Source organism: Myotis yumanensis, unplaced genomic scaffold, assembly GCF_028538775.1.
Source record: "Myotis yumanensis isolate MYYU_CA2020_CCGP unplaced genomic scaffold, mMyoYum1.0.hap1 SCAF_3, whole genome shotgun sequence".
Lineage (NCBI taxonomy): Eukaryota > Metazoa > Chordata > Mammalia > Chiroptera > Vespertilionidae > Myotis > Myotis yumanensis.
This window is the reverse complement of record NW_027223754.1, coordinates 186756986-186784704: the sequence shown is the minus strand read 5'-3', so window position 1 is coordinate 186784704 and position 27719 is coordinate 186756986. Positions and strand designations below refer to the sequence as shown.

The 27719-nt window shown below is 41.0% G+C and overlaps 1 protein-coding gene across 1 annotated transcript in view; it reads left to right on the top strand.

Moving 5' to 3' along the window:
• DERA (deoxyribose-phosphate aldolase) overlaps positions 1-27719 on the top strand; it is a 92572-nt gene that overhangs the window by 35709 nt on the left and 29144 nt on the right. Inside the window, exon 6 of the mRNA XM_070410635.1 lies at positions 11984-12112. Within this exon, the coding sequence (XP_070266736.1) occupies positions 11984-12112 (129 nt within the window). The remainder of the gene's footprint in view (positions 1-11983; positions 12113-27719) is intronic.

The window sequence follows — 27719 nt, the reverse complement described above, 5'->3', positions numbered from 1 at the left end:
CCCTCGCAGCCCTGGCTTCGTCCAGAAGGTCATCTAATTAGCATATTAGACGTATAGTTTATATTGTAACCTGTGCTTTGTCTCTAGAATACTACTAATTGGAAAATAAAATACAGTAGGAGAGGGGTTTTGATGTAATTGGCAGTCCCTTAATGGACTAGGAATGGTTGTTTGTAAGAACTGGTAATTTCCCAATAACAGGCATTCATGCAAACTATAACAACACAATTTTGTCCTAGACCATATTTTTCTATTAACCCTTTTTAATGGTGTTAATAACCTCTTGACCCAAAACAAATGGAAAAGGAACATTTAATATTAGAAATTGTAATTCTAAATAGAAATCAGTAATGACTTAGGACTTTTTTCACTGCAGTATTTTGTCTTTCGGTTCTCAATTTGGTTACACATTGTATTTTTTCAGTGTTATGTTTTGATATTAGCCATTTATTAAAATATGAGTCTAAAATTGATTTCTTGGAATTTGCTGATGGAGGGGTCTGTCGGGCTATTACACATTCAAATCTGGGTCCTTCTCTGTGTACTGAGGGTACGTAGGACCTGGTTAAAGAAAGAAAGGATCCCATTTTTAAAAACCTGGCATTCAGAGTGCATCTCAACCATGTCTATGGTCACAAGGTCTATGATCCACAGTTTAGGATGTGAATTCCGAGGGGAGATTGGAGGGGCCTCATATTCCTCCTCTTGGGTTCTCCATGGTGATGATTTAAAATCTCTACTGTTCTCAGACTTGTAACTCTTCTGCTCACCTGGAGGCTCCTTCACTCTTAGCTGACGACCTACCTGCTACCTCTCAGAGAAGAAAGAAAACATTAGACAGGAACTCCCTCCAGGTCCTTGCATCAGATCTGCTTCCCTTTATACTTCCTCTCAATCCAATCCCTCTGTTATGCTGGGGCTTTCATTTTCTTCCACATTTTCGGAGGCCTTACTCCATTTATTGGCCTTTTTTCCCCCTCCTGTTTCTTTAGCCTCCCTCTACTTGCTCATTCTCATTAGCATCAGACATATGTAAGCTTTTCTTATTCATTACAAACCCCACATGCCACCTTTCCCCTTTGTCTCCAGCTAAATTTCCCTTCCTGCTCTTCCCTTCCCTCCCCCGATGGCTAAATTCTTGATTCAGATGTCATTGTTACTCTTGAATCTGTTTTAGATACTAATGCCCTCTCATTTCACTGTGCCCAGGGGATCCTCTTCCTTCTACTGAGCTTTCCTGTTCAGCAGCATGTGACACATGCTGGAAACACTCTATTGCCATGGTTCTGGTGACTGTACGTCCTTCAGGTTTTCCTCCGTGGTTCTCATTTCTCCTGCATCTTGTTTACAAGCTCCTCTGCCTCTTCTGGCCTCCCTGAGAGTCGGTGGTCCTGGGTCCTGCCCTCGCCAGCTCTGCGACCGACCTCCCTCCGACGTGGCACACACGCTCTCCTCTCTTCTCTGACTTCGGCTACGTCCCCTGTGCCGAAGACTCCCACACCGTCTAGATGTCAGAGCCTGAGCCTTGCCTGCCTCCTGAACTCATGTTCCATTTCCCCACTAAACTCTGTTGCTTTTCATCCATCCTTTTCACATAAGCAGACATTCAGAAATCGGTGAATCTTGATCCAAGCAGAGAATCTTGACATCTTTTGGGGAAAAAAATGCACCTCTCTCCAACTTAAACACTTTCTGTTAAACAGTTTTATTTCAGCACCGTCGTGTCCGTGCTTGTGTTACTCTGGAGCACAGTGATTCTCTCAGGGGCAGAGATGTCTGAGGGGAGTTGCCCCACAGCTCCTGGGCCAGACTGCGGTGCTTTCTGCCTTCATACGTCTTTACACTGAAACATTGTTGGTGATGCTGCTTTGCCTGGCCCTTTGTGCTGTTAAGCTTTTTTTTTTTTTTAAGTATATATTTTATTGGTTTTTTACAGAGAGGAAGGGAGAGGGATAGAGAGTTAGAAACATCGATGAGAGAGAAACATCAATCAGCTGCCTCCTGCATACCCCCTACTGGAGATGTGCCCGCAACCAAGGTACATGCCCTTGACTGGAATCGAACCCGGGACCCCTCAGTCCGCAGGCCGACGCTCTATCCACTGAGCCAAACCGGTCAGGGCTGCTGTTAAGCTTTTTGCTATGACATCCTGCTTCACTCCTTACGGCGCACTGTCCTTCCCTGCCAGTGCTTCCCTCGATCCTTTCAGTCTGGGCACAGAGAGGTACACCCCCTGGCATTGCTCTGGGCAGTAGTTTTAACTGCCGAGGGTGTGGGATGTATTGCTGGTCCTCTGAGTTACCTGGCAGACACTTTCTTTTTTTTTTAGAACTTTCAATTTTATTTTTCAATTACAGTTTACATTCAATCTTATTTTGTATTAGTTTCAGGTGTTCAGCATAGTGGTTAGAGACAGTCCTATACTTTACAAAGTGGCCCCCCCCCCCCCCCCCCATATTTCTAGTACCCACCTGGCACCATGCATAGTTATTACAGTATCATTGACTATATTCCCTATGCTGTACTTTATATCCCTGTGACCATTTCAAACAGCCAATTGTAGTTCTTAATTCCTTCACCTTTTTCACTCAGCCCCCCAACCCCCCGCCCCTTGGGCAACCATCAGTCTGTTCTCTGTGTCCTTATGACTGACAGACGTTTTCAGATGACTTGCCCCAGCACCTCTCCTCACAGAATCTTGTGCATCCCCCAACCCCCAGCTTGTGGTGGGGTGGGGAGGGCTGTGCTGGCCTATGGTAGAGGTGGGGGCACCCAGCCGACCAGCCAGGTAGGCCAGGCCTCATGGGACCTCAATCAGACCCAGAACGTGTACCCTGCGGAGCAGGGAGGGAGGGTGGGGCTGGGAGACAGAAGAACTGAGAGCTGAGTCTTTGCATTAGTCAGACCTTGGTTGCAGTCCAGGCACTACCATTAGTAGCTCTTTTCTCTTGGGCAAGTTCCTTCTCTGTGCCTTCTGTTCCTTTTGTAAAATAGCAAAATGGCATCTACTTCACAGAGTCGTAATAGGGATTAAATGAGATAATGTGTGTGAGTGGATCATCCTGGTGCTCAGCCCAGATGACTCCCTCCTGGCCAACTGCATTTTCTTTGCTTTCCCCTTCTTCCTCCTGCTGAGGTTAGTATGTGGCCAAGCACATGTATTGAGTCACTGCAGTGGAACTCTAAGGGCTTGAGCTTCAGTCTCTGTAATTTTGTTAATTTACACCTAGACTTTGGGTAAACGCTTCTCTCTGCCTGCATTTAAATAAGCTACCAGTGCGGGGGGGAGGGGGGGGGGGGAGAAGACTTAAGGATTTCCACAGCCCTTTAGAGCTTTAATGGCCTGTGAGTTTATATTTGGCGTTTCTTTGTCTGTGGGTATCATTCCCATGACAAGCGCTTGCAATACTGTGTTTTTTTAATGACGATATTGAAGTTGACATCTAAGGTGCATCCTTAAACCATTCTTTGATGAATCCCAGAAGGGATTCTTCATCTCAAATCTTGCCCAGCAGGTTTTGAAAACTAAGTGCATTCCATGCTCTGTAAATACACAGAAGTGTTCATTTTTTTTTTTTTTTTTTTTACCTTTTTATGACCTTTCTCTGCTGCGTATCTTTACTTACTACTATATTACCAGGGACATAAATGCTGTCAGATTCTGCCTCACTCCACAACCTTCTAGTTCCTTGAGCCCCGGACCCGGAGCTGTCTTTCCTAGTTTCCAGAAACCCATCTGGCCCTGGAACACTAACATAAATGACCCCAAAGGGGGCCTCGTCTGTGACGTTTTCCCAGAATTGTATGCTCAGTGTAACAAGTGGAAATATTGTTTGTCTCCTGCTTCCAGAGCCTCAAGTGCCTTTCACCCCCTTCCCTTCTGTAGCCCAGAGCTGCTCTTCTAAACTTGGTCTGTGGAGTACGTGCCTCCTGGCTATCAAGAGTTGTTTTTTTAAAAAAATATATTTCTTTATTGATTTCAGAGAGGACGGGAGAAGGAGAGAGAAACATCGATGATGAGAGAGAATCATTGATTGGCTGCCTCCTGCACACCCCACACTGGGGATCGAGCCCGCAACCCAGGCATGTGCCCTTGGCCGGAATCGAACCTGGGACCCTTCAGTCCGCAGGCCGATGCTCTATCCACTGAGCCAAGCCGGCTAGGGCCTATAAAGAGTTTTAGGGAGAGAGAATGAAATATTCGGGCCAAAGCTACAGTGTCTTATCATTGTGTCGTATGCTAGTGGATCCTGAAGATCTTGAGTCTTGGCACCCATTTATTTTTCTTGTTTGCTTATTTTTACACAAAAGGGATGGTAGAAAGAACATCCTTTAAGAGAAATTGGTGGTTTTCTTCATTTTGTAGAGCCGTTAATCATCATATGAACGAGAAAAGCAATCTCGGCATCTCTAGACACTTCCTTGGGAAGAATCACATCAGCTATAATCTGTGCTTTCTCAGTTTGGGGAGTTGTTTATAACAGAAAATGCTAGAGATACTTCTGGCAGCTGTATGCTTTTATGGCTTTTGTTTTTATGCTCAAAACTTCAAATACTATTGACCAAAATGTGTGTTTTATTTCTTGTAGGTTATTTTACTGCCTGGTGTTTGAGCTCATCTCTGTTTTACTTAGACACGATTAATTAGATGCCTTGGTGGAAAAAAAAACCTGTTCTTGAACATTTTGTGACTTTTTTAGTTTAAAAGGTTGCTGTACAATTTATATTAAGTGTTTTACTGTACATATAATTATCATAAGAGTTATTTTCAGGCCATTCTTCTGCAGTGTTGAACATCTTTCCGGTACTCAAAAAATAATTGCTTAGATATGTTCGTTAACAATTATTTTTTAAGTGCCTTTGGATAGCACGAACTATAAAAGAAAATCCACTTTACGACTTTTAGATAGGAAATACAGTCTTTAAACACCTGGGTTCTTCCTTAAATCATAATTTCTGTACAGGAAAGCTTTTCTAACATAGTTTTCTATGTCTGTAGCAGTGCTTTTCCAAAAAACTTAACTCACTGTCAGCAGCCTGAAGATTAAGAATATATTTTCCTTTAAGGTGGGAGCTGGAGAGGAACAGATAATTTTAAATAGAGAAAATAAAATGCTATAGATGCAAGTTCCTGCTGACCCGGGGAGCAGAAAGTAGAGTCAGTTTCCACCTATTTTGGATGCTCTTTAAAACAGGTGCGGGATGGCCCTGGCTGGGTAGTTCAGTTGGTTAGAGTGTCATCTCAATACGCCAGTGCTGCGGGTTCGATCCCCAGTCAGGGCACATACAAGAAGCAACCAATGGGTGCATAATAAATGGAACTTCCAAATAAATGGAACAAAAAATAAATGGGTGCCAAGACTCAAGATCTTCAGGATCCACTAGCGTACGACACAATGATAAGACACTGTAGCTTTGGCCCGAATATTTCATTCTCTCTCCCTAAAACTCTTTATAGGCCCTAGCCGGCTTGGCTCAGTGGATAGAGCATCGGCCTGCGGACTGAAGGGTCCCAGGTTCGATTCCGGCCAAGGGCACATGCCTGGGTTGCGGGCTCGATCCCCAGTGTGGGGTGTTTCTCTCTCTCTCTCTCTCTCTCTCTCTCTCTCTCTCTCTCTCTCTCTTTTCCTCTAAATAAATTTAAAAAATTGAAGGCAGGTGTGGGAAGGATGACCCACTCCACAACTTGGATCCACAAGGCCCTGCATGTAGACCTTTCCCAGTGCAGCTAAGTTCTCTGATCCCTGTCAGTGAGCACTCCACCCTCACCTGATTTTTTTTATCTGGGAATGATGAGCAGAAGGTCAGGTGTGACCTCCATCTCTCCTCATCAATGTGGCAGTAGTAGGAGGGATGAGAGGGTGACAGACAGGAGACAACCCCTTCTGCTGGTTGAGACACTGTATTGATTAAGCATCTGCAATGTAATATAGCCTGGGTTTCTAGTACACCCACTCTCGCTACTCCTGAAAACCTCATTATAAGTCAAAACATTTATTATCAGGTTTTTAATGTGACATCACTATGCCAGCCACTTCTCTGGTGTATGTGTTTTGTTAAATTTTGCATTATTCTGACTAATTTGCAGTCGTGGTGTTTGAATTCCATTTTCATTTGTCAGTCATCTTTTATAATAGCCTTCCAAATTATTATTTTTCTGGTACGTGCGAGAATTGTTTTTTCTTCCTTTGTTTTTAATGGGGAATTTTCGGTTTTTGTAATGTTTGAAATTTTAACAATGAATATGTATTATGTGAATATGTGAGCAGAAAAGTTAATAAGTACTCTAGGGAATAAGGTCATGATATATACATAGATTTAGCAGTAAGGATATTTACAGTACTAAAGTGTTGTTTATCAGAGCAAAAGATCTGAAACCTTAAATAGCCAATAATAGAAAAATGATTGAATAAATTATTTATGACCATGCAATGGAAGATGGTATAGGGATGTTGTTATTTCTAGGCCTTCTCAGAGGACAGCTCTAGGAAATACGTGAATATTCACATATACACGATGCACCCATATAATCACATCTACCTGTCTGTCTGTCTGTCTATCTATCTCTCTATTCCAGAACCCATGAGTTCACATGGACAACTTTTACTATAAGGCAACATCACATGTTTTATTTTTGCCTCTCCCTTTATGTATTTATGTCCCTCTTTCTTGTCAGTGAGAAATCTTGTTCCAATTATTCTCAGTATATTTGCTTATTGGGTCACTTTCCTTGTATATAACAATCTCTTTTTCCTGTGGGCTGTCTCCCTCGCCCAGTTTGGTGTACTCAGGCTGTTCTCCAAGTTCTCCAGAATTCCCCACCCTCACTGGTAAGAGTGCCCCTCGATGCATGGAAAACAATTTGAGAATTTTTAAAGGGAGATGCTTTGAAAGTTAGGGGACTTTTCATTCTTTTGAGTAACTATTCTGCGTGAAGAATTTTTTGGAAGGAGGATCTCTTGCGCTTATCACTTCACTTGTAATTCTCTCCGCATATATAGTTCAGTTGCAATTATGTAAACCTACATCCTGCTGTCCTCTCCTGGTAATGTAGAGAAAACACCCATTAGCTTTTGCATTGTTTTGCTTGTTTATCTTGAAAGTGACAGTTGAGTCTGTTAAAGGACATTCTGAGTGGAGATAGACTGGGTTACATTTCAGCCATCAAGTCGTTTCATTTGCATTTATCCTCTGTCTGGTTCCTAGGTGTCCATCACTGTGATGCCAGCGTGCCCAGAACTATGTAGACACCTCTCGTAGTGCTTCTCCTGGTTTCTGTGGCTTGTGCTGGAGTGGGGTGGTCTATTTTTCTTATATGTGAGAGCTATAAATTCTAATTATACTTTCCTAAGTGTTAGGGCAGTGCTTGCTTCATTTTGTTTTTTAGAGTTTTTGAAATTCCTGGATGTATGTATATAAGGAAGAAATATGGAAAACTACTATTGAATGATTAAATGCTTCTATATGCCTGGTGCTGTTCTAGCCACAGGTATTATTATTATATTTAATCTTCACAAAAACATGTGAGCAAACTGCAGCTCCTGAGTAATTAGGCTTAGAAAAAATTGAGTAATTCCTACAAGTTTACAAATCTAGTAAGTAGCCCGACTGTCTTATTATCCCAGGAGTCTGTGCTATCCAAAGGAGCATGGGCTCTGAGTTTTAAAAAAACTGTCTGTGATATAGTAACCATGTTTTTCCAGACCACTCTTCCAGTGCCCCAAAGAGGTTGTATCCACAGGTCATGGAGTCCTCCGCTTTTATCAGTCCCTCTGTGCTCTGAACCTAAGAAGCACTCAGCAATAACAGTAACAGCACCACCACCGCTGCCAGCAACAGGAAAACAAGGGCCGCCATTCCTTGAGTGTTAACTATGTGACAAATACTGTCCTTTGCATTTTGTATGTAGTAACCTGTCTGATGCTTGCAATAACTCCATGAATTGTTCGTACCTCTATTATCCCCATTTTATAGATGAGGAAACTGAGACAAAAGTTAAGTAACTTGCCCAAATCAAACAGCAAATTAGTTTTATAGCTAGGATGTGAGCCCACGCATCCAGGGCACCCACTGCTGGCTGCTTTCCCATCCTTCCTCAGTAAATATTTGTTATACTAGACTTCTGAGTTGAACACAAATGAAAAGCAATTCTGATTAAGTTAAGCTAAAGGGCTTTATTAGGAGGATATATAGTAACTCACTGCGTCAGTAGGAAGCCTGAAAAACCAGGCTTGGAAAACAAGTAGGATCATGAAGGACTGGGGAGCAGAGGATACAGCCAGACTGAGCCCCAGGAAGAGCTTGGTCACAGGGCCACTGCTGCTGCCGCCACCACTGGCCAGTACAGTACCATGCTGCTGGCTGGTGGCCGCTGGACTCTTGCATCTGCTGCCATGGCTGATGCTGCAATGCTAATACAAATCTCTAACTGTTCTTTCATCTTTGTATCACTCACTGAGGTTCACAGGCCCAGGTTGAAGTTTTCATTGATGTAGCCCAGCCCATATGTATGTGTGTATGTATGTATATATTTATTTATTTTTAAACTCTTTAAAAAAAAATATGTTTTTTATTGATTTCAGAGAGGAAGAGAGAGGGAGAGAGAGAGATAGAAACATCAATGATGAAAGAGAATCATTGATTGACTGCCTCCTGCACGCCCCACACTGCGGATCGAGCCCATAACCCAGGCATGTGACCTGGAATCAAATCTGGGTTTCTTCAGTCCGCAGGCAGACGTTCTATCCACTGAGCCAAACCAGCCAGGGCTCAGGCTACATTTTTTAAATTTTATTTATTTATTTATATTTATTTATTCTGGTTAATCCCCACTCAGGATATTTTTCCATTGATTTTTAGAGAGAGTAGAAGGGAGAGGGAGAGACAGAGAGAAACACTGATGTGAGAGAGACACATCAATTGGTTGCCTTCTGCATGCACCCCGACCAGGGTCGGGGAACCTGCAGCCGAGGTACATGCCCTTGACTGGAATCAAACCCAGAACCCTTCGGTCCGCAGGCTGATGCTCTATTCACTGAGCCAAACCAGCTAGGGCAGGAGGTTACTTTTGAAATCAGTGGTGGGGAGCTGCTGAGGAGCCCCTTCGGTCAGCGTGTGCGGTAGCCGTGGTGTGTGTTGGGTGTGCCGGGCTGTGGGCTGTGGGCCTTCAGGCCACATTTTTAAAAGGCCAGATCTGATATACTTTTTCATTTAATTGTGCTGGTATATTCTGAGCGGAATAGTAAGAGAAAGAATCAACAACTTTCCCAATGTTGAACTTATTAATTAATATATTTGCTCAGAAAAACGTGACCCTCCTAATGTGTTGAAAATAGGTCAGTAGAATGATTTGAGGAGTTGGCAGGTAAAGACTAAGAATGCACTGGTTGCATATTAGCTAAACCCAGTTAAACTCTGATTATTTTTGTTTCCTTCTGTTTGGATCATGGATTAAAGAGCATTACTCCTATGTAGCTGATAATTGAGTCATAAAATATATTTGGGTTTTCTGGTTGATTTTAACTGTAGGTGAAGAAATTCACTGGGTATTAAAGGTGATATTCTTTAGGAAAAGGATGGCATAAATACGATCGGGATCAGTGTTTCCAGAACTTTGTTTTATAGGCCAAAGTTCAGCTTAATAAATGCTATAATAAAATATTTTTAAGCCTTATCTGATGGCTCACTGATTGTAAGCACTAACCCATATAAAAAATTTCAGTGCAGTACAAGGAGTTGGATCAGGCCAAGAAACAAGATCTGGTTTTCATCATACAACACTTAATGGAAACTCATTTTACTAGAATTGTGAGCTTAATAAGGAATACATGATTTAAGTGCTTATAATAAGCCAGGCAATGTGCAAAGTAATATATATATATATATATATATATATATATATATATATATATATACACACACACACACACACATATATATATGTATATATATGTATGTGTGTGTATATATATATATATATATATATATATTTTCTCTTTTAATTCTCATAATAACCCTATAAAATAAATGTTCTTATTGACGCTTTTAGGATGGTATTGAGGCTAAGAGCAATAACTTGCCCAGGGTCCTGCAGTAAGTGGTGAAGTTGTATTTTAAATCCACATTTGTCTGTCCCTGCCTGGTGATGGCTCATGCACTGAAAGCTTGCCAGTTTGATTCCCGGTCAGGGCCTGTGCCTGGCTTGTGAGCTCGATCCCCCAGTGGGGGTCGTGCAGGAGGCAACTGGTCGATGTTTCATCTTGCATCGATATTTCTCTCTTCCTCTTTCTCTCAAAATAAAAAAAAAAAGTTAAAAAAAAAATCCATGTTTGTCTGACTCTCCAGTTTGCTTTTGATGGCAACACTGTACTGTGGAAGAATAGTCATTAATTGAATCACAAGTTAACTCTGGATTAGCATTTTTGAATTTTTAGATCAAGAGATTTCCTGTCACTACTTCTTCGAGAACAATTTTCTCTGTTTAGATTCGGTAACTCCTTCTCTGAGTTAAAAGAATATAAATCATTATCATCACATAGTCTGTACTGTTCATACCATCCATTCTCACATGTTGTCAGGTTGGATGTATGAGTAATAATTTTATCACAGGTTAGTAAGGATGGGCAGGGTTTGGTAGGTGGGGTGGCATCTAGTACTAGATCATCTCTGGTACTCAAAACTACATATTTTTAGGGATTTGTGAAAATATTCAATCTTCTTGAAAAACCTGTGAGACCATGTCTGGTGGCAGTAAACACAGAATTTGACCAAGCATCTTGTAATAGAATATTTGACTTTATTTGTATTCACTTTTCACTTTCTATCTTCATGTTAAGTTTTCTAGGATTGGGAAGACAAGTTTTGTGCCTCTTGTTATAACTTTCATGGGTTTGACTGAGTTTGCTGATGTTTAAGTACTTTATATGTACTTTAGGAAACCTATGAATTTCAGAACTCTCATTGTATTAAAAAATGCTTATGCATGTTTCGTTCTTGTTCAGTTTAATCTGTGTGCTTATAAAACTACTTCCTATGAAACACACATACAGAAGAAAGAAAAAGCCCTGCCCTTAGTCCTGATAATTTGCCACAGCTCAAGTTCAGGAAATGAATATGGCCAAGCTGATGCAGGGTGACAGCCCAGTTCCACTGATGTCAGGACAAAAGACTGTAAAATAATTTTTTCAAAAATGTTATGCTTATTACACTGATTTTGTTTACTAAAATTCTGTCACTTTAAATAGGAACTGTTTTTCCTCTCGGCTTTATTTGGTTGTGTACAGCTTTATATGCATATGATCAAGCTGCTTTCAGGGTACCTATGTGGAGCCTGAGAAAGCCAGATGTGGCTCTAGGGTCAGGGGTTAATAGGTTCAAGGGCACATCGGTAAATCCCTCTACAGCTGGTTCTGCACACATACAGCCAAGGCTACCTCGACACTTTTTCGTCGGAGAGATAGACACACACCCTGGCAGATAGTGCGACAAGCTGTTATGTCTTTATTGTCATTAACAGGGCTCTCAGGAAAGGCCTGCTTTATATTCCAACAAGAGAACTTATTGTGTGTGAATGGAAGAGTTAATAGAGACCCTAGGATTTTTTTTTCTTTAGTTTTCAAAGTGATACACCCCTGTATGTATGGTCGGTAGATTTCTTTTTACTTATAAGTAACCGTCATCTGGAAGAGGTAGAAATTATTTGTAATTTGCATATCATTATAATGATATTTTTTAAATCTTCATGTCTCTGGACCTCGGGCCAGGGCTTGGAAACTGTTTCGTGGTAGCAAACTAAGCATTCCTTGTAACAGAATGTGAACTGCAACAGAATGCTCTAGGCGATATTAAATTGGGGCGATTTTGAGAAAGTGACAAATGTTTTATATTTCCTAAATCTGAGATGGGCTCTACCAGCTCTAAACGGCTGCCAAGTCATGTTATCACTTGCCTGCTTTGTAACGGCCTCAATTATTCCCTCCCCCAGCCCTGTATGATGAGATCCGTCAGTTTCGCAAGGCCTGTGGGAAGGCGCATCTCAAAACCATCTTAGCAACAGGAGAACTTGGATCGCTCACTAATGTCTATAAAGCCAGCATGATAGCAATGATGGCAGGTAAGCATATTCTATTCAAATGATCATATCAATTGAATTGATGTTTTTAGGTGAAACAAGTAAGTGAAAACATTTGGCTATTAGCTAAAAGTGCTAACCACTTGGATTTTGGGGCGGGCGGTGGGGGGGCGGGATGTCAAATATTTTGGGACTACGTATACAATGTGAAGTGTCCAAACAGTTGGCTTCCTTCCACACTCTTTGTTGGCATTTCATTGCTGCACTATCCTGATATGGCAGTAGATGGCTCTCTTGTTAGTGAATTGCCTACTGCGTTATTCTTTGATTATTCATTCATCAGCATGTTAGACAGGAATTTCTTTAACTCTGGCTTATTCCTCTCTGTGAATTTAAGTGTTTGATTTTTCTTGGGGATAGAGTATCCATACTGTCTAAGGAAACCTGTGCTTTTGTGTTAATTCTCTCTTCCTAAATCCAGTGCCGGATCATTGTTTTTGATACTTTCAAATAGAAGTTGGCCTATTCTTTCTTTTGGTGGATAGGAGGCTTGTCCATCTAAGCTTGAGACCTGCTTGATACCTTCTCTTTCTCACCTTCACATGAATCAGTGAATAAGTCTTGGGAGTCCGACCCCTTTACTATATCTACTACATCTCCTCTCCATTCTGAGTGCTGCTGTGGTAGGCCACTGTCATTCCCACAGGGGTCTCCTCAGCAGTCTCCTGACCAGTGTCCCCATATCTGCGTTCGTCCCCTTCCAGTCTGTTCTCCACAGTGTTGCCAGAATGATCTCTTAGAAATGATCTATTTGATTGCAGTATTCCTTGCTTAAAATCCTGCAGTGACTTTCCTTCATGTTCAAGGTAAACTGCAAGTTCCTTCAGCCTGATTTTTAAAGTGGTCCTTCCCAAGACCCTGCCTGGGCCTCTGCCGTCCCCCCATTCTCCCTTCACGCCATATGCTCCAGTTCTGTGGAATTGCTTGCAGTTTTCTGTGAATGTCACCATCCAACCCTTTTGAGTCTTCGTTTGTGCTGTGCCCCTTGCCTTGAAATATGTTTTGCCCAAATAACTTCTTAGCATCTTGGATTCAGCACAGGTGTCACTCTTCTTGAGAATGTGTCCCAGCACTGCTTCTTCCCCACCACTTGGTTCATTATCGCTTCTGTGCACCCCATCGCATTCTGTTAAAACCTGTCAGATAACTTGTTGCACTGCTCTGTGATCGAGTTTTGAATTTCTAGGTGCCCTACAAGTGACTCCATATTTGGGTGAAGATACGAGACTTTTTAGGTCTTAAATCGGGGTGTCTTTGAAGTCACCCTCCAGATTTTTATACTCATGTACTTTTAGGATACTCTGTCAGGCTACCATTGTTCCCTGGAACTCTACTGACGGTCAGTCTACTAGGCATGAATGATGCTCTGCTCACTGCTGCTGTATCCAGATCTCTTCTCATTCAGAGCAGAATCTCTGAAAACCTAAGGATGAGAAAGAATGGGTGGTCATCAATCATGATGGCACTTAAAAGATGTGTAGTAATAGAAGACTGTCCGCAACTCTTAGGAACCCACCCTTGGAGTCTTAAGTGGACAAGGAGCCTCCCTTTTCACGCTCCTTGTCAGGACAAGGGATTGCTAGCCCAGAATGCTGTCGTTCAGGACATAATGAAAGTATATTCACTCTGGGACATCAGCCAACCCTATCCTAATCACTGCACCTACTGCTCATGACAGGAACATGGTATTAAGTCATCACACTTGGCGCCTCTGTTCCACCCTTTCCTCCACCCGTGCACAGACAAATACCTGATTTGAAACAGGCTCTCCCCTGTATCTTCCTGCCTACTCCTTCCCTGTCCATGTTGTTGTTTATGTCCTTCATTTAACCATTGTCTACTTTAATTAATCTCTTAATCTTCACATCATTCCTTTAGTTAATGAAGTTTAAAATTAAGTCTCTTGTCTACAGTCACGAAACTAAAAGATCACATATAGTCATTATTTGAACCCAAGTCTTCTGGTTCCAGCTTTATTGTTTTTTCTGTCTCTCAAGGCACCGTGCTAGATCTTAGATGAATTAAAGACACAACCTTGTGAAGTGGCCTATGTGGAAGCATCTAGCATACTTCCTGGCCCACAGTTGTGCTTCCTGTTATGTTAAGAAGGTATATAGTAGAAAAGAAGTAATTTAAAAATTTTGAAGAATTAAAGAAAAAAAATTTGAACTAAATTCACAATGCTTCCCATTTTTGTGATATTTTAAAATTTTTTCTTAAAAATCACTTTTATTGAAGTAAATTTATATTCAATAAAGTTCAGGTGTTGAAGTGTACAACGTGCTGAGTTTTGACAGTGAATTCCGGTTGTCTCACCTTCTGCCCCACATGTAAGCACTGATCTGATTTTATTTCCCACCGTAAATTAGCTCTGCTCGTTTTAGAACACCATAGACACTTTTTTGCTCGTCTCCCCCCCATCAAAGATAATAGGGTTGAGGTGTATCCATGTTGTTCTGTGTATGAGTTTCTTAGAAGTTTTCCATTGTACAAATAAACTGAGTTGATAAATTTATTTATATAAAGTTGTTTCTAAAATTATTTTATTAGTTTGATGTCTACAGGATCTGTGGTTGTATATACTTCTTTATTCCTTTTACTAGAGGCCTGATGCATGAAATTCATGCAAGAGTAGGCCTTCCTTCCCCTGGCTGCCAGCACCAGCTTCCCTCTGGCACCCAGGACCCCGGCTTCCCTCCGCCGCTGGCAGGCACCCGGGAGCTGGGTTTCCCTCCTGCCGCCGGCAGGCACCCGGGACCCGGGCTTCCCTCACAGCCCCGGCTTCATCCAGAAAGTTGTCCAGAAGGATGTCCGGTCTAATTAGCATGTTATGCTTTTATTATTAGATTGGTCATTATTGCTGTTATTAATGTTTTGTTTTTGTTTTTTGTTTTTTTTTTTGGTAGAAAATGAGTCTCACTAGGAGTCTACCAGTTTCATTGATCTTTTCAAAGAGCCAGTTTTTTGCTTCATTTGTAATTTTTTAGTTTAAAATACTTTCTAATTTCCCTTTATTTTCTATCTCAAATTTTAAGCCCATCCAGTGAAATTGATGCTATTGTACATATTTTATCTTATTTTATTTTTTAAGAAGATTTTTAAAATTAATTTTTAGAGAAAGGGGAAGGGAACGGGAGAAGGAGGAACAACGATGTGAAAACAAAACATCGATTGGCTGCCTTCTACATGCCCCCTAGTGGGGATCATGCCCACAAGCTGGGCATATGCCCTGACTGGGAATTGAACCTGGGATGACACCTAACTAACCGAGCCAGGGCTATTGTACATGTTTTAGTTTTAGAATATCCGTTGTATTATTTATTATAATTTTCATTTCCCTGCTGTGCTTTTCTGTTTATTCACTCATTGAGATTATGTTTTCCTTTAAGTCCTCAAACTGCTAATATATATTTGGATTATCTTAGAATCTATCTTAAGCTGCCAATTTTCCAGTGCCTGAAAATAGTTGCCTTATATATTTTGTTCAGTTGTAAAGTTATTTATAGCAAGAAGGCAAGTCTTGCTAACACTCCGTCGTGTCTGGAATTTTTTTTAATTGCCATTGCTTTTGAATTATTTTAGTTTCAGGGTCTTAAAAGAAAGGAGGTTTATCATTTATATTCATAATTTATCTTCTAATTTTGATAGCCATTTAGGTTATTGCAAAAATAATTCTCTGGAAATAAAGTAGAGATATTATGTTAGTCTGGTATTATACACATCATTGTAAGTATAAAAACATAGTTAACCAGGGCATTTGCATTTTGGGTTAAATAAATGATTAGTATCCTACTCTTGCTTTAATCTTGTTTAGGAATCTTTAAAATGTCTTAGGGGAAGAAGCATGGTCATTGGAGTACAAAGACCTGCCCTCTTGTTCTGTCTTGCACATTTTGTGACCTTGAACAAATACATTAATCTGATTATCAATTGAAATAAAGTAATTTGTATGACTACATTATAAACGATAAGTTAAATACTTTGCAAGTTACTAAAAAATATTAGTATACCCTCCTACCCCATCCCACCTCAATAAGGAAGGAACAGAATTGAATCTTTTTTCCCCCTAGACTCTTACAAAGCATTATTCAGAACCTCAGTTTTCAAAGTCATTTGGTGTAGCTTTAGGAAACGTAAGATATTGAGCTGTATTTCATTCTGTACTTATCCCAAAGCTTACTATATTGGTAGGGTTGTTCAATGACTCTTACTAGAAGATAGGAACTCGTTTTGTCAACTCTTGACTCTGTCTTGAAAAAGAAAGGTGTAAAAAGAGTCTGATTAGTTGAGAATAACAATTAGATGTGGTACAGCTATGTTTTTTATGGCACACATCTCAGCTATGTTTATTTGTCATCTCTCTTCATTCTTCTACTCTGGGAGCTATAGCAGCCACCTACGTTCTTTAGATGTGTATCCAGATAAAATGCCACTTAATTGGAAATCACTTATTCAGCAGCCACAATGATCTAAAACCAAGCCATGAACCGGGGGGAAGAAGAAAGATGACATATTAAAAATGTAATCTGAAATAAAACAATAACAGCTCACATTTTTTGAGCATTTACCATATGCCAGCGACTTAGGGGATTTATGTATGTTTATATTTACTCTTCACAACAACTCTATGAGGTAGGTGCTCTCCTGTGGTAAAATAAGAACAGCAGTTCAAAGGATATTTTTGCTTTTATTCCATATGGTCATTACTGATATTTGGAAATATTCCAGGTATTTCTGTCTTTGTTATTTATTATTTTCTCTGTCTGTTCTAGCGTTTCCCCCTCCTCCCCGTAACTGTTTTTGAAGCTTTTAATAAAATTTCCAAACTCTGTCAAATCTCTCCATGATCCTCTAAAAGCTGAATTAATTAATTGTTCATACTGTTGTGCTCCTAGGACAGTTGTAAATACCAGTAGCATTGTCAGATAGTATTGCCATCAGTTGTTCTACTTTTTTAGGTTTTTTTGCAAAACTGTGAATCTCCCTGAGACAAAGGACTAAATCTCACTTATTTGTATTTCCTGTGATTATTATGTGCCTGACATCTAGGAGAGCCTGAGACAATATTTTGGAATATTTGAATGAATAGGAAAGAAAGGTAGTGATATAAGGAAAAGAGAAAAAAGGAAAGTGAAATATGAAGATCTAGATTCATCTTTCCACATGTGCAACAGCTTTGTAGAATTTGGACATGCTATTTTGAGAGTAAACCTTGAGCAGGAGTTTATATATCCATGGCATTGTTTAGGCCAGTGGTTGCCAACCTTTTGGACCTCACAGACCACCAGTGGTCTGTGGACCACTGATTGGCGACCGCTGGTTTAGGGGATCCAAGTAGTGGTATGACATTAAAGGTTTGTGATGATTTTGAATTAGTTATGGAGGTAAGAAAGTACTAAGGAAACCCTTTTGCTTTCGCTTTTTTAAAAAAAACTGGATCTCCCATTTACTGGTACATTAGTGGAAATGTGGTGAGAGAGATACAAATAAAGGAGGAGGTAAGGCAGGAGGAAACCGTTTGAAGGGAATATAATCAAGGAGGAGAAAGGAGAGCCACATTTTTTTTTCTCATTGAACTATGCAAGAACAAGGTGATAGGAAGTTAGATAGAAAGGGAAACATGCTTACAGAAAAGAGAAGTCTAAAAGCAGATCGGTCTCCGCTAAGCGATTTCAGCCCAGCAAGTGCACAGGCTGAGAATAATGCCAGGATGTAGAAAAGTGGCTTTATCTTTCAGGAACAGTGGGCTGTTCGCACACATGCAACAGTTAACAAGCTCTGCTCTGAAGTTACTCTAGACCTTATCTTTGGAAATAATGCAGGCCTGATAAATAAGGTTGGAGGAGAAAAACACTGAAGATGCAATCATAATGTCATCAGGTTTGAATTGCTGATGAAGATCTGTGGGAAGAGCACTAATACGAAAATATGGGGCTTGAGAAACACAAACCTTGAAGGAATGCAAAATGAGTTTGGAACTTGGCTGGGATTTTATACTGTGTAGGAAAAAAACAACACAAAACTAGGAACCAGGGGAGGGAATATTCGAAATTTAACCCAATAAGGTCAAAATCATACGGGAACAATGAGGTGAAGCAGAGAAATAATATATAAGGGAGGCCATTAAAAAAATACTGAAGTAGAGGAAAAAAATAGTGGGAAACTTGCTATGACGGAAGGAAACCAAAACCTTATAAAGATGCTGTGATTCATATCAAATTAACACCTAAGAATTAAAAAGACAGTTATAGAAATTTAAATATGAATCAGATAGTAGAGTAAATGACAGTGTAGCTTTGTATTTCTAAAAATTGTCACAAGTCACACTGAGTCCTTTGTCTTAGGCTTGCAGATCTTCGCATACTCAAGGAATATTGATCCAGATGGCACATCTGACCCCTACAGTGTTCCAGCTCTTTTTTTTTTTTTTTAATATTTGCTTTTCATGGGAAAAGCATTTCAATTTATGAAAAGGTGTGCTGCAATGGAAAGTTCATCAGTGGGGAAAGCATAAGACTGTAGACATGTGTTAGATTAAGAGTTAAAGGATTTAAAGTGTAAATTTATTTGCAGTTTCTTAAACTAGCCCTGAAAATGACAGCACTTATAGGGCAAACACTAATTACCTTGACATCTCGTTCAGGGAGTAAATTTAAGTTCAGACCCCCAGGCAAAAATTTTAGAGAGTTTGCCCCCATGCACCCACGCCCTCCCTATCCTCTGCGGAGTGCAAGATCAGGAGCTTTGCGGAAGGGAGGTTATATTCCCTGGCCTCCCAACAGTGCAGGCGCTACTGATGGTGAATCCGGTATATGCATATCATGTTAAAAAAAAAGGGTAAGTCTATACATTTACACAGAAAGCACTTTACCTCCTTGAGGCTGGGCTTCTGGGGTTAAAAAAGAAAGAAAGGAAAGAAGCTTGTAAGCCTAATTTTTTATGCAGTATATACTGGCCTGTATAAAATTTCACTGTGTGAAAATTTAAAAAATGTAACCGACGTTATTTCTTTTTTTTAAAAAAGTGTATATATTTTTTTATTGATGTCATAGTGGAATGGAGAGGAATTGAGAGATAGAGACATCACTGATGAGAGAGAGTCATTGATCGGCTGCCTCCTGCATGCCCCATACTGTGATTGAGCCCAAAACTCAGGCATGTGCCCTGACTGGGAATTGAACTGTGACCTCCTGGTTCATAGGTTGATGCTCAGCTACTGAGCCATGCTGGGTTGGGCAATCTACCTTATTTCAAAATCACATAACTGCCTTCTCCAGACCTGCCTAGAGAAGTTCATGGGTACACAGGCTAATACACAGGCCTAGGAAATGCTTGCTGATGAGTTCACTTATTAGGTAAAGAAGCAGCAATAGATATATTTGTAAACAACATGTATAAAATTAAAATGTCTAATCAGTATTTTCCCATTAAAACAAACCTTAAGCAATTTTTTTCCCTCAGTGAAATTGTGATACATGACATAGATGTTAGATCTGTAGACATTTGCTCTTGTCTCTGAGATGTTATTTATTCATTTGCCTTTAATTCTTGACACATTAACTTTGGTTATTATTGTTTAATGTATGTGCTAGGTTACAGATCTACTAGCAAACTCTTAAATGCTGGGAAATTAGAATTCTTGAATGGGTATACTTGATATACATATTTGTTGAATGAGGAAATAAGGTTAATAAATCATGTGAAGGTTGCATATTCTTTTTGCAGTTGTCCTAAAAGGGAAATAAAGGAAGTACCTTCTCTTTTAGTAGATGAAACACTGAAGCTCAGAAGTTAAGTGACTAGACCAAGGCTATGCATTGAGGGTGTGCAGAATTCTGAAGGTCTCTTGACTCCAAATTCCATGCTTCAGTTACTGCACAATCCTGTTCTCCTCCCTGCAATTGATCTGTATGTAAAGTTGTATATAAGCTGTGTTTAACCTTTGGAGGCACAGATGTATTTCTAGTCACTGAATGAGATTTATATATTGAACTGTACTTTTCTACCAAGGACAAGGAAAGTAAGACAGGAGGGAGACACTGTGTTTGGAGAAACACTTAGGGGGTGATAGACCTAAATAAACATAAAAACAAAAGCCAGCCCATGATAGGCCCACAGTAAATCCTTATTGAAATGAAGGGAAAGGATGCCAAGAACACCTTCACCTCAGACACTCCCATTGTTTTGTGTGTGTGCGTTTACCTGTTCCTCAGATGGTGCCATGGTGATGCACTGGGAATATTAGCAAGGTCATGACTTAACAGCTGCTCTTGAGTTCTTTTCCAGAGGGTGCAAGCGGGGGGGATCCAAGGTGAGAAAGGGATTCTAACCTTATGGTTTCAACTCAATGGATACTTTTAAATCAAATATTTTCACAAAGTTCACATCTAGTTCTTGTTTATTTTCAGATTCCCCCACCGGAGGTACTGAGAGAACAGTTAGGGAGTGACAGTAAAAGTGGAGCTTTCTTCCTCTTGTCCATCTGATGAAGGAGGAGGAGAGATGTCAAAGCTGAGGGCAGTCTGAGGATGAGGAAGCAGAAGGGGTGAGATTAAAGGGGATGGGAGAGAGGAATGGTATTGAGCATATGCAGAGGACTCCCTCAGCATGGAATGGGGAAATGGAAACCTTCCCATGAAAAGTGATTGGAAGGAAAGTGGATGTCTTATTTAGGAAGAGAGCACTCATTGGGGTTGTGATGTTATATTCAAATACTTGTAACACACACACACACACACACACACACACACACATATGCTGGAAAAAGATGATTGCTCTTTATTACCCCAAGGTAGGAGGGTCCAACTTTAAGAGGTTATGGGAAGCCTGGATGGCATAGCTCAGTGGTTGAGTGTTGACCTATGAACCAGGAGGTCATGGTTCAATTCCTGGTCAGGACATATGCCTGGGTTGAGGCTTGATCCCCAGTGTAGGGCATGCAGGAGGCAGCTGATCAATGATTCTCTTTCATCATTGATGTTTCTATCTCTCTTCCTTCCTCTCTCTGAAATCAACAAAAATATATTACAAAAAAGAAAGGGGTTATGGACGATGGAGTTGAGCCTGGTATAAGAAATTGGATGGGCCACATCAGGAGGTAGATGTTCAAATCACAAGCTGGATGTCAACCTGAAAGAGTTACTGTTAGAGTAAGTGTCACTTAGCAACCATTAGGGATGCTTCGTGTGTGTGTGTGTGTGTGTGTGTGTGTGTGTGTGCATGCATGTGTGAAATAGACAGGGCTCCAAAATGTGAAAACAATGGGGAAGGAGGAGTGTATTGGTTTCTTAGGAGTCCTATATAATAAAAGGCCAATATGCAAATTGACCAAACGGCAAAACAACTGGTTGCTATGACACGCACTGAACACCAGAGGGCGGACGCTCAATGCAGGAGCTGCCACCTGTTGGTTAGTGCGCTCCCACAGGGGCAGCGCCGCTTAGCCAGAAGCCCTGAGCCAGGCTCATGGCTGGTGAGTGTAGTGGTGGTGGCAGGAGCCTCTCCTGCCTCCGTGGCAGTGCTAATTATGTCTGACTGACATCCTCGAGGGCTCCTGGACTGCAAGAAGGTGCAGGCTGGGTTGAGGGACACCCCCCTTCGCCTCCCCGCAAGTGCATGAATTTTGTGCCCAGGGCCTCTAGTGCTGTATAACAAACTAACTCAAACTGGTGGCTTCAAACAACAGAAATATAGTCTCATGGTTCTGAAGTGTAAATGTCTGAAATCAAGGTATCTGCAGGGTCCTGCTCCCTCTGAAATCTGTAGGGGAGAATCCTTCCTTGCCTTTTCTCGACCTTGGTGTTTGCTGGCAATATTTAGCAATCCTCTGTCATCATGTGGCCATCTTCTCCCCGTGTCTCTTCTTTTCTTATAAGGACACCAGTTGTCTCATTTCCCACCCAATGTAGTAAGACCTTATGTTTAATCAATTACATCTGCAGTGTCCCTGTTTCCAAGGTCACTTTCTGAGGGACTGGGGTTGGAACTGGGAGTTTGGGGGGGGGGGGGGCACAGTTCAATTCATAACAAAGAGAAATAGAGTTCTTGCATTGTGGTTCTATTATTTCCCCAAAAAAGACCCGAAGAAGTCAGAGAAAAAGACTTTGAATTAAACCAGCAAACTTAAATTCAGGTACAAAAGATGGATTTTTTCCCCCCTGTAAACAATGTTGGATGGTTTTGTAGGTAGGGGAAATCTAGTAGATATTAAATATTTTTATCTGCAAAAAGCATTGGTAAGGTTCTCAATGGGAGATTAATGGCTAAAATAAAGAATGAGGCATTAGGAGATAAATTTGCTTATGAGCAAGAGACAGAGACTAACAGCAGAAAGAAATACTTTTTAGATTGGAAAGGAGTGACATACAACCCAAGCCAGGAATCCGTTTGGGGACCTATGGGTTTTTCACTTTATTTTTATTAGACTTTGTAATAAAAATACAGATTTTCAAACAGTCCAAGACAGAGTGAGTAATGCTACAAGCATCAGTAATCAAAAGTTATTCTCTATCATAAACTAAATGACTGATAATAAATACTGACAGAACACTACACAATGTGCCATAATATTATAAAATGGAGCCAGCGATTCTCCTGTGTTCTCCTTTCTTCTGCATGGCTGAATATTTCTTTATTTGCTTTTAAAAAAAATATTTGCAGGTTTCTGGGTTTAGTTTACAAGCCAAATAAATGCAAAAATTTTTTTTAAACTTGGAAAGATGTGTTAACTGAGGGAAAAATTGGTCGAAGCTAGACAAAGGTTGTATTGGCGTCACTAGCATAAAGAAATTAGGGCCCTTGTATGTTAAATTGCTCAGCAAGCCATGCAGGAAAACGACTTAAGAAGTGAGGGGGCGTTATTGAAATCATCAGCTTGTGACTTTAATGGAAGCATATGCAAAAAAGTCATTGTTAGAATGATGAAACTACACATCTGAGGGAGTGAAATAGTATGGAACTTTTTTTTTCTCTTTTAAAAAAATTTAACATAATGGCTCTCAAAAAAAAAAAAGCCATAAAATTCGGTGGTTGTATATGTTACTTTTGTCCTCCCAGGAACTAGTCAGTATGTGGGAAACATACTTTTCATATTGGAATTGTGCCTGCCAGTCCCTTTGTCTAAGTCACTAAAAGGTTTTTACAAATTCATGTCTGTTTTCCCTTGATTTGTACATTGTCAGAGAAGCCAAGAGAAATGGAGCAACTAAACACTCAAAAGTTAACTCATAAAAGTTGTAAATGCTTTGAAACTAAAAAGGATCATGAAGCATAAAGAAGTCTCATTAACCGCAAAGCTTCCATTGGGCGGGTGGGGAAACCAAGATGCTGTGAAGACTGTAATTGCCCCCTCCGCTTCCCCACAAGGATTTGGTGAAGTCGGCTCTGTGCCAGGCACTGGGATGAAGGACATCCACAAGATACCTTTACTCCAAACACTCTGTGGTAGAGGAATGATGATCAGAGTCTCATTAGAAACATAACCTTTGGGCAGTGATTGTAGCTGGAGACAGGGACGCCCTTAAGAAGCTGTTGTAACAGCCCAGCTGGCCATGATGAAGAGCTGAGTTGTGGTAGTGAGTGTGGTGGGAATGGAGAGGAGTGGACAGCTATGGGAAGGATTAAAGGGGCAGAATGAATGGAATTTGGTGAATGATTGTATACCGAGCTGGGAGGGAGAGGACAGAGCAGCTCCTAATGGTGCCGTTTGTCAGCATAGGGAATTCACGAGAAGCCAGGCTTTTCCCCAGGCCTGGAGTCCAAGCCTCTGCTTCCCTTTATGGGACCTCCTCCGCCTGTTCATTCTGTTGTTGGCTTACGGCAGGGCGCAGCTCAGTCTCACCGCTTGCCCTCTCCTTTTTTGTTCTTTAACAAGAAAAAAAAAAAAATTAACATTGGTGAGGAGATCTGATTCAGGCTATGAAGATAAAAGAAAGAGAGGCTCTCCTTCTGTTTAGAAAACATTAGCAAGACAAGGCATGTCAAGTAAAATGGAGAACAAATACAGTTGTTTTAGTGATTCGGGAGGAAAAGGAAATTCATGCTTTTAACGTGAATTATTGGGGTGATGCTTTGTCTTGCTAGTGACCCACGAACGAGTGGTATAGTATGCCTTTTTGTAAAAAATTTATCATCAACTGGGGCATCCAAAAGTATGTTTCCTATGCTACGAAGCTGCTAAATTGGGCAGGGACAACAGAGGAGGCACTGAATAGTCCATGAAATTGGGAAGAATTTAGATCATCCATGTCACACAAAAGGCTGTTTGTAGAATGTTAGCTGCTATCACACTGGTTTGCTATTAACATTCTAGTGAATAATTAAAATATTCCTGTTTATTTTTTAATAAAAAGAAAAAGCATATAAATTTCCTCAGAGTGTATAATGTTACCTGTATTTGCATTCACAGATCTTGAGGCTTCTGACTAGTGTTGTAGCTGGATAACTGAGACAATTAAAAAGCACATTGTCTTCTGCCTTCCTCAGCATCCTCATTTTACAGTATTCATTAGTGTAAGGCCTTTCAAAAATATAAAAATCTTTAAATTACTTTGAGGCATTTTCACTAGAGATGGTATTTTCTAAAGTGAGTGGCTATTAAATAGACCGTCTGCTGAAGTTATTTTTGAAGTACATTTCTCATTTTCATCTCCTGTCCATAAGCACACACCCAGCCATAGTTGATACTGTTTCTGCCTCCTCTGCTTAAAAAAAAAAAATCTCTAACCCCTTTTATTTATTTATTTTTTAAATATATTTTCATTGATTTTAGAGAAAGAGGAAGGGAGAGAAACATCGATGAGAGAGAGCTATATCCAATGGCTGCCTCCTGCACGCCCCCTACTGGGGATCGAGCCTGCAACCTGTCTGTGCACGGGACTGTGCTCAATCAACTGAGCCACACTGGCCAGGGCCCTGCTTTTTTTTTTTTTTTTTTTAATATATTCTATTGATTTTTTACAGAGGAATGGAGAGGGATAGAGAGTTAGAAACATCGATGAGAGAGAAACATCGATCAGCTGCCTCCTGCACACCCCCCACTGGGGATGTGCCCGCTACCAAGGTACATGCCCTTGACCAGAATCGAACCTGGGACCTTTCAGTCCGCAGGCTGACGCTCTATCCACTGAGCCAAACCGGTTAGGGCAGGGCCCTGCTTTTTAACATCCATACTCCCAAGAGGTAATCAGGCATTTCTTTATACCCGAATATACTTCTTAGTTAAATCTGCCCCTTTCCACTAACTGTTTTCTTCGGTTGCTCCTTCAGCAGGCTGGAAAAGTTCAGGTTTTTCATTCAAGACAGTTGACTCAGAGGAGAAGTGACTCACACAGAGATAGGAAAGAGATTTGTGCTTGGAAGCAAAGAGATACAGATGCATGTGAAGCCACAGTCTCATGATCTTATGTGATGTTGTGTGTGATGCTCTTAAAGCTGTGCATTGTTTGAGTAATTTTAGATATAGATGGGATTGCTAGACTTCACCAATTTCCACAGGATCTGCCTGAATTTATGCCTATTAGATGGTGGAAACAGTGTTAATAGAGGAAATGGTATTAGGGGAAGAGTTTCCAGAGGAGGGTGCGGTCATGAGCTGGGAGAATAAGACAGGGCTCTTTTTCCCGCTCCCCAGAGTTAGGAAGGAGGCATTCGGCTAGAAATAGCTGGCACGTTAGGGAAGGTGGCATTTGGCTAGACGCTTGTCACCAGTTGAGGTGCTTCGAAAGGAAATCCCAAGTGGACTTTTCAGTCAAACTGTCTCTTTCCTTATTGCCCCAAATAGGTTCACTCAAATAGAGTTAGGATAATGGTTGCCAGGCACTGTTATAAACTCTAATTATTTGCTAGAGAAATCACAGATGTATAGGACCCAATGTGTATCACCTTGACTTAAACGTGGCTCTTACACATGACCAGGAACTAGCAGGAACATTGGTAGAGAGCTTGGGAATAATACCCCTGTGCCTCAGAGATGCCCTGTGGGAGTTTCCTTTTCTCTTTTTCCCTAGCTAGTCGCTGCCTGTTGCTGTTTTCTCATCCTCTCCTGAAATGCCGCCGGTGTCTTGGGAAGGGCAGTGGTCCCATTCATCTCTTCTCCTGCAGCCGTTGCTCTGCCAGGCCCAGTGCTAGTTCCTTGGCTGCGCCCTTTTTCCTCATCTCATCTCTTTATCAGTCCTCTACCAAGCCTCAGCCTGTGGTGAAATACCCTGGAGATTTGAGTTTGGATTTGTTCCGAAATATAAGTGACCTGATCTTGAACTGTACAAGACTCACTTCTTAATACCTGTGTGTGTGATGTCTTTTTAACTTTAAAAAAAAATATATATTTTATTGGTTTTTTACAGAGAGAAAGGGAGAGAGATAGAGAGTTAGAAACATCAATGAGAGAGAAACATTGATCAGCTGCCTCCTGCACACCCCCTACTGGGGATGTGCCCACAACCAAGGTACATGCCCTTGACCGGAATCGAATCTAGACCCTTCAGTCCGCAGCCGACACTCTATCCACTGAGCCAAACCAGCCAGGGCTCTTTTTAACTTTTTAAATTTATTCTTATATTGTTTCCTAAGGCTGATATAAAGATGCCACAAACGGAATGATTTATACAGTAGAAATGTATTGCCTCCCAGTTCTGGAGACCAGAAGCCTGAGATCAGGGAGTGGGCAGGGTTGGTTCCTTCTGAGGGCAGAGGCAGGATCTGTTCCAAGCCTCTCCTCTGGCTCCTGGTAGTGTACTGGCTTGTAGAAGCATCACTCTGAACTCTGCCTTCATGTTCACACGGCATTCTGTGTGTGTGCGTGCATGTGCGTGTGTGTTTATCTCTTCACATGGCATTCTTTTTATAAGGGCACTAATCATATTGGATTGGGAGCCCACCCTACCTATTCCAGTTACGAATTATATCGTCAGTGACCCTATTTCCCCAAATAAAGTTACACTCCAACATCTGTGGATTAGGACTTCAACATATGAAATTAGTGGAGGACACGACTCAACTCATAACAAGTGAGCCCTAAAGAAACATCAGAGTTCAGGGAGGACCTTTTTGCTCATTTTGCTTATGTGCTTAAGGGCTGAGTGCTTGTTTGAAGTGGGAGAGAAGCAGTGAGATTATATTTCTCTATTATGGTGAGCTGCACACCAGCTAAAACAACCTATAAGTGACCCTGGAGAGGATGTAGACTCTAGAGCTGATGGAAGAAAGCAAGGAGGCAAGAGTGACTAGGACGTGGCTTATGAGTAAGCATTTCTAGTGATTTGTGACTAGGAAGCTATTGGCTCCCGTAACTCCTCACCACCCACTCCCCCCAAGTCCTAGTTACCCAGCCCTTCTCACCTTGCAAGTGTAAACTCCTTTGGTAATTTAAAGCTCAGAGTGACCCCCATCCCCAACCTGGCAGATGACAGAAGTGATGGGTTGTAGAGACTCACAGTCAGATGTACCACCTGGCCTTCTTCAGTCTCCTAAGGAAACACTGTTATGCAGAATGCTTAGGAGGGGTTGGTAGGACGTGGGTTCTGGGCAGGTAAAACATGCTTGCCAGGGCTGACCTGGGACTTACTATCGGTTGAAATAGTGTTTATCTGTA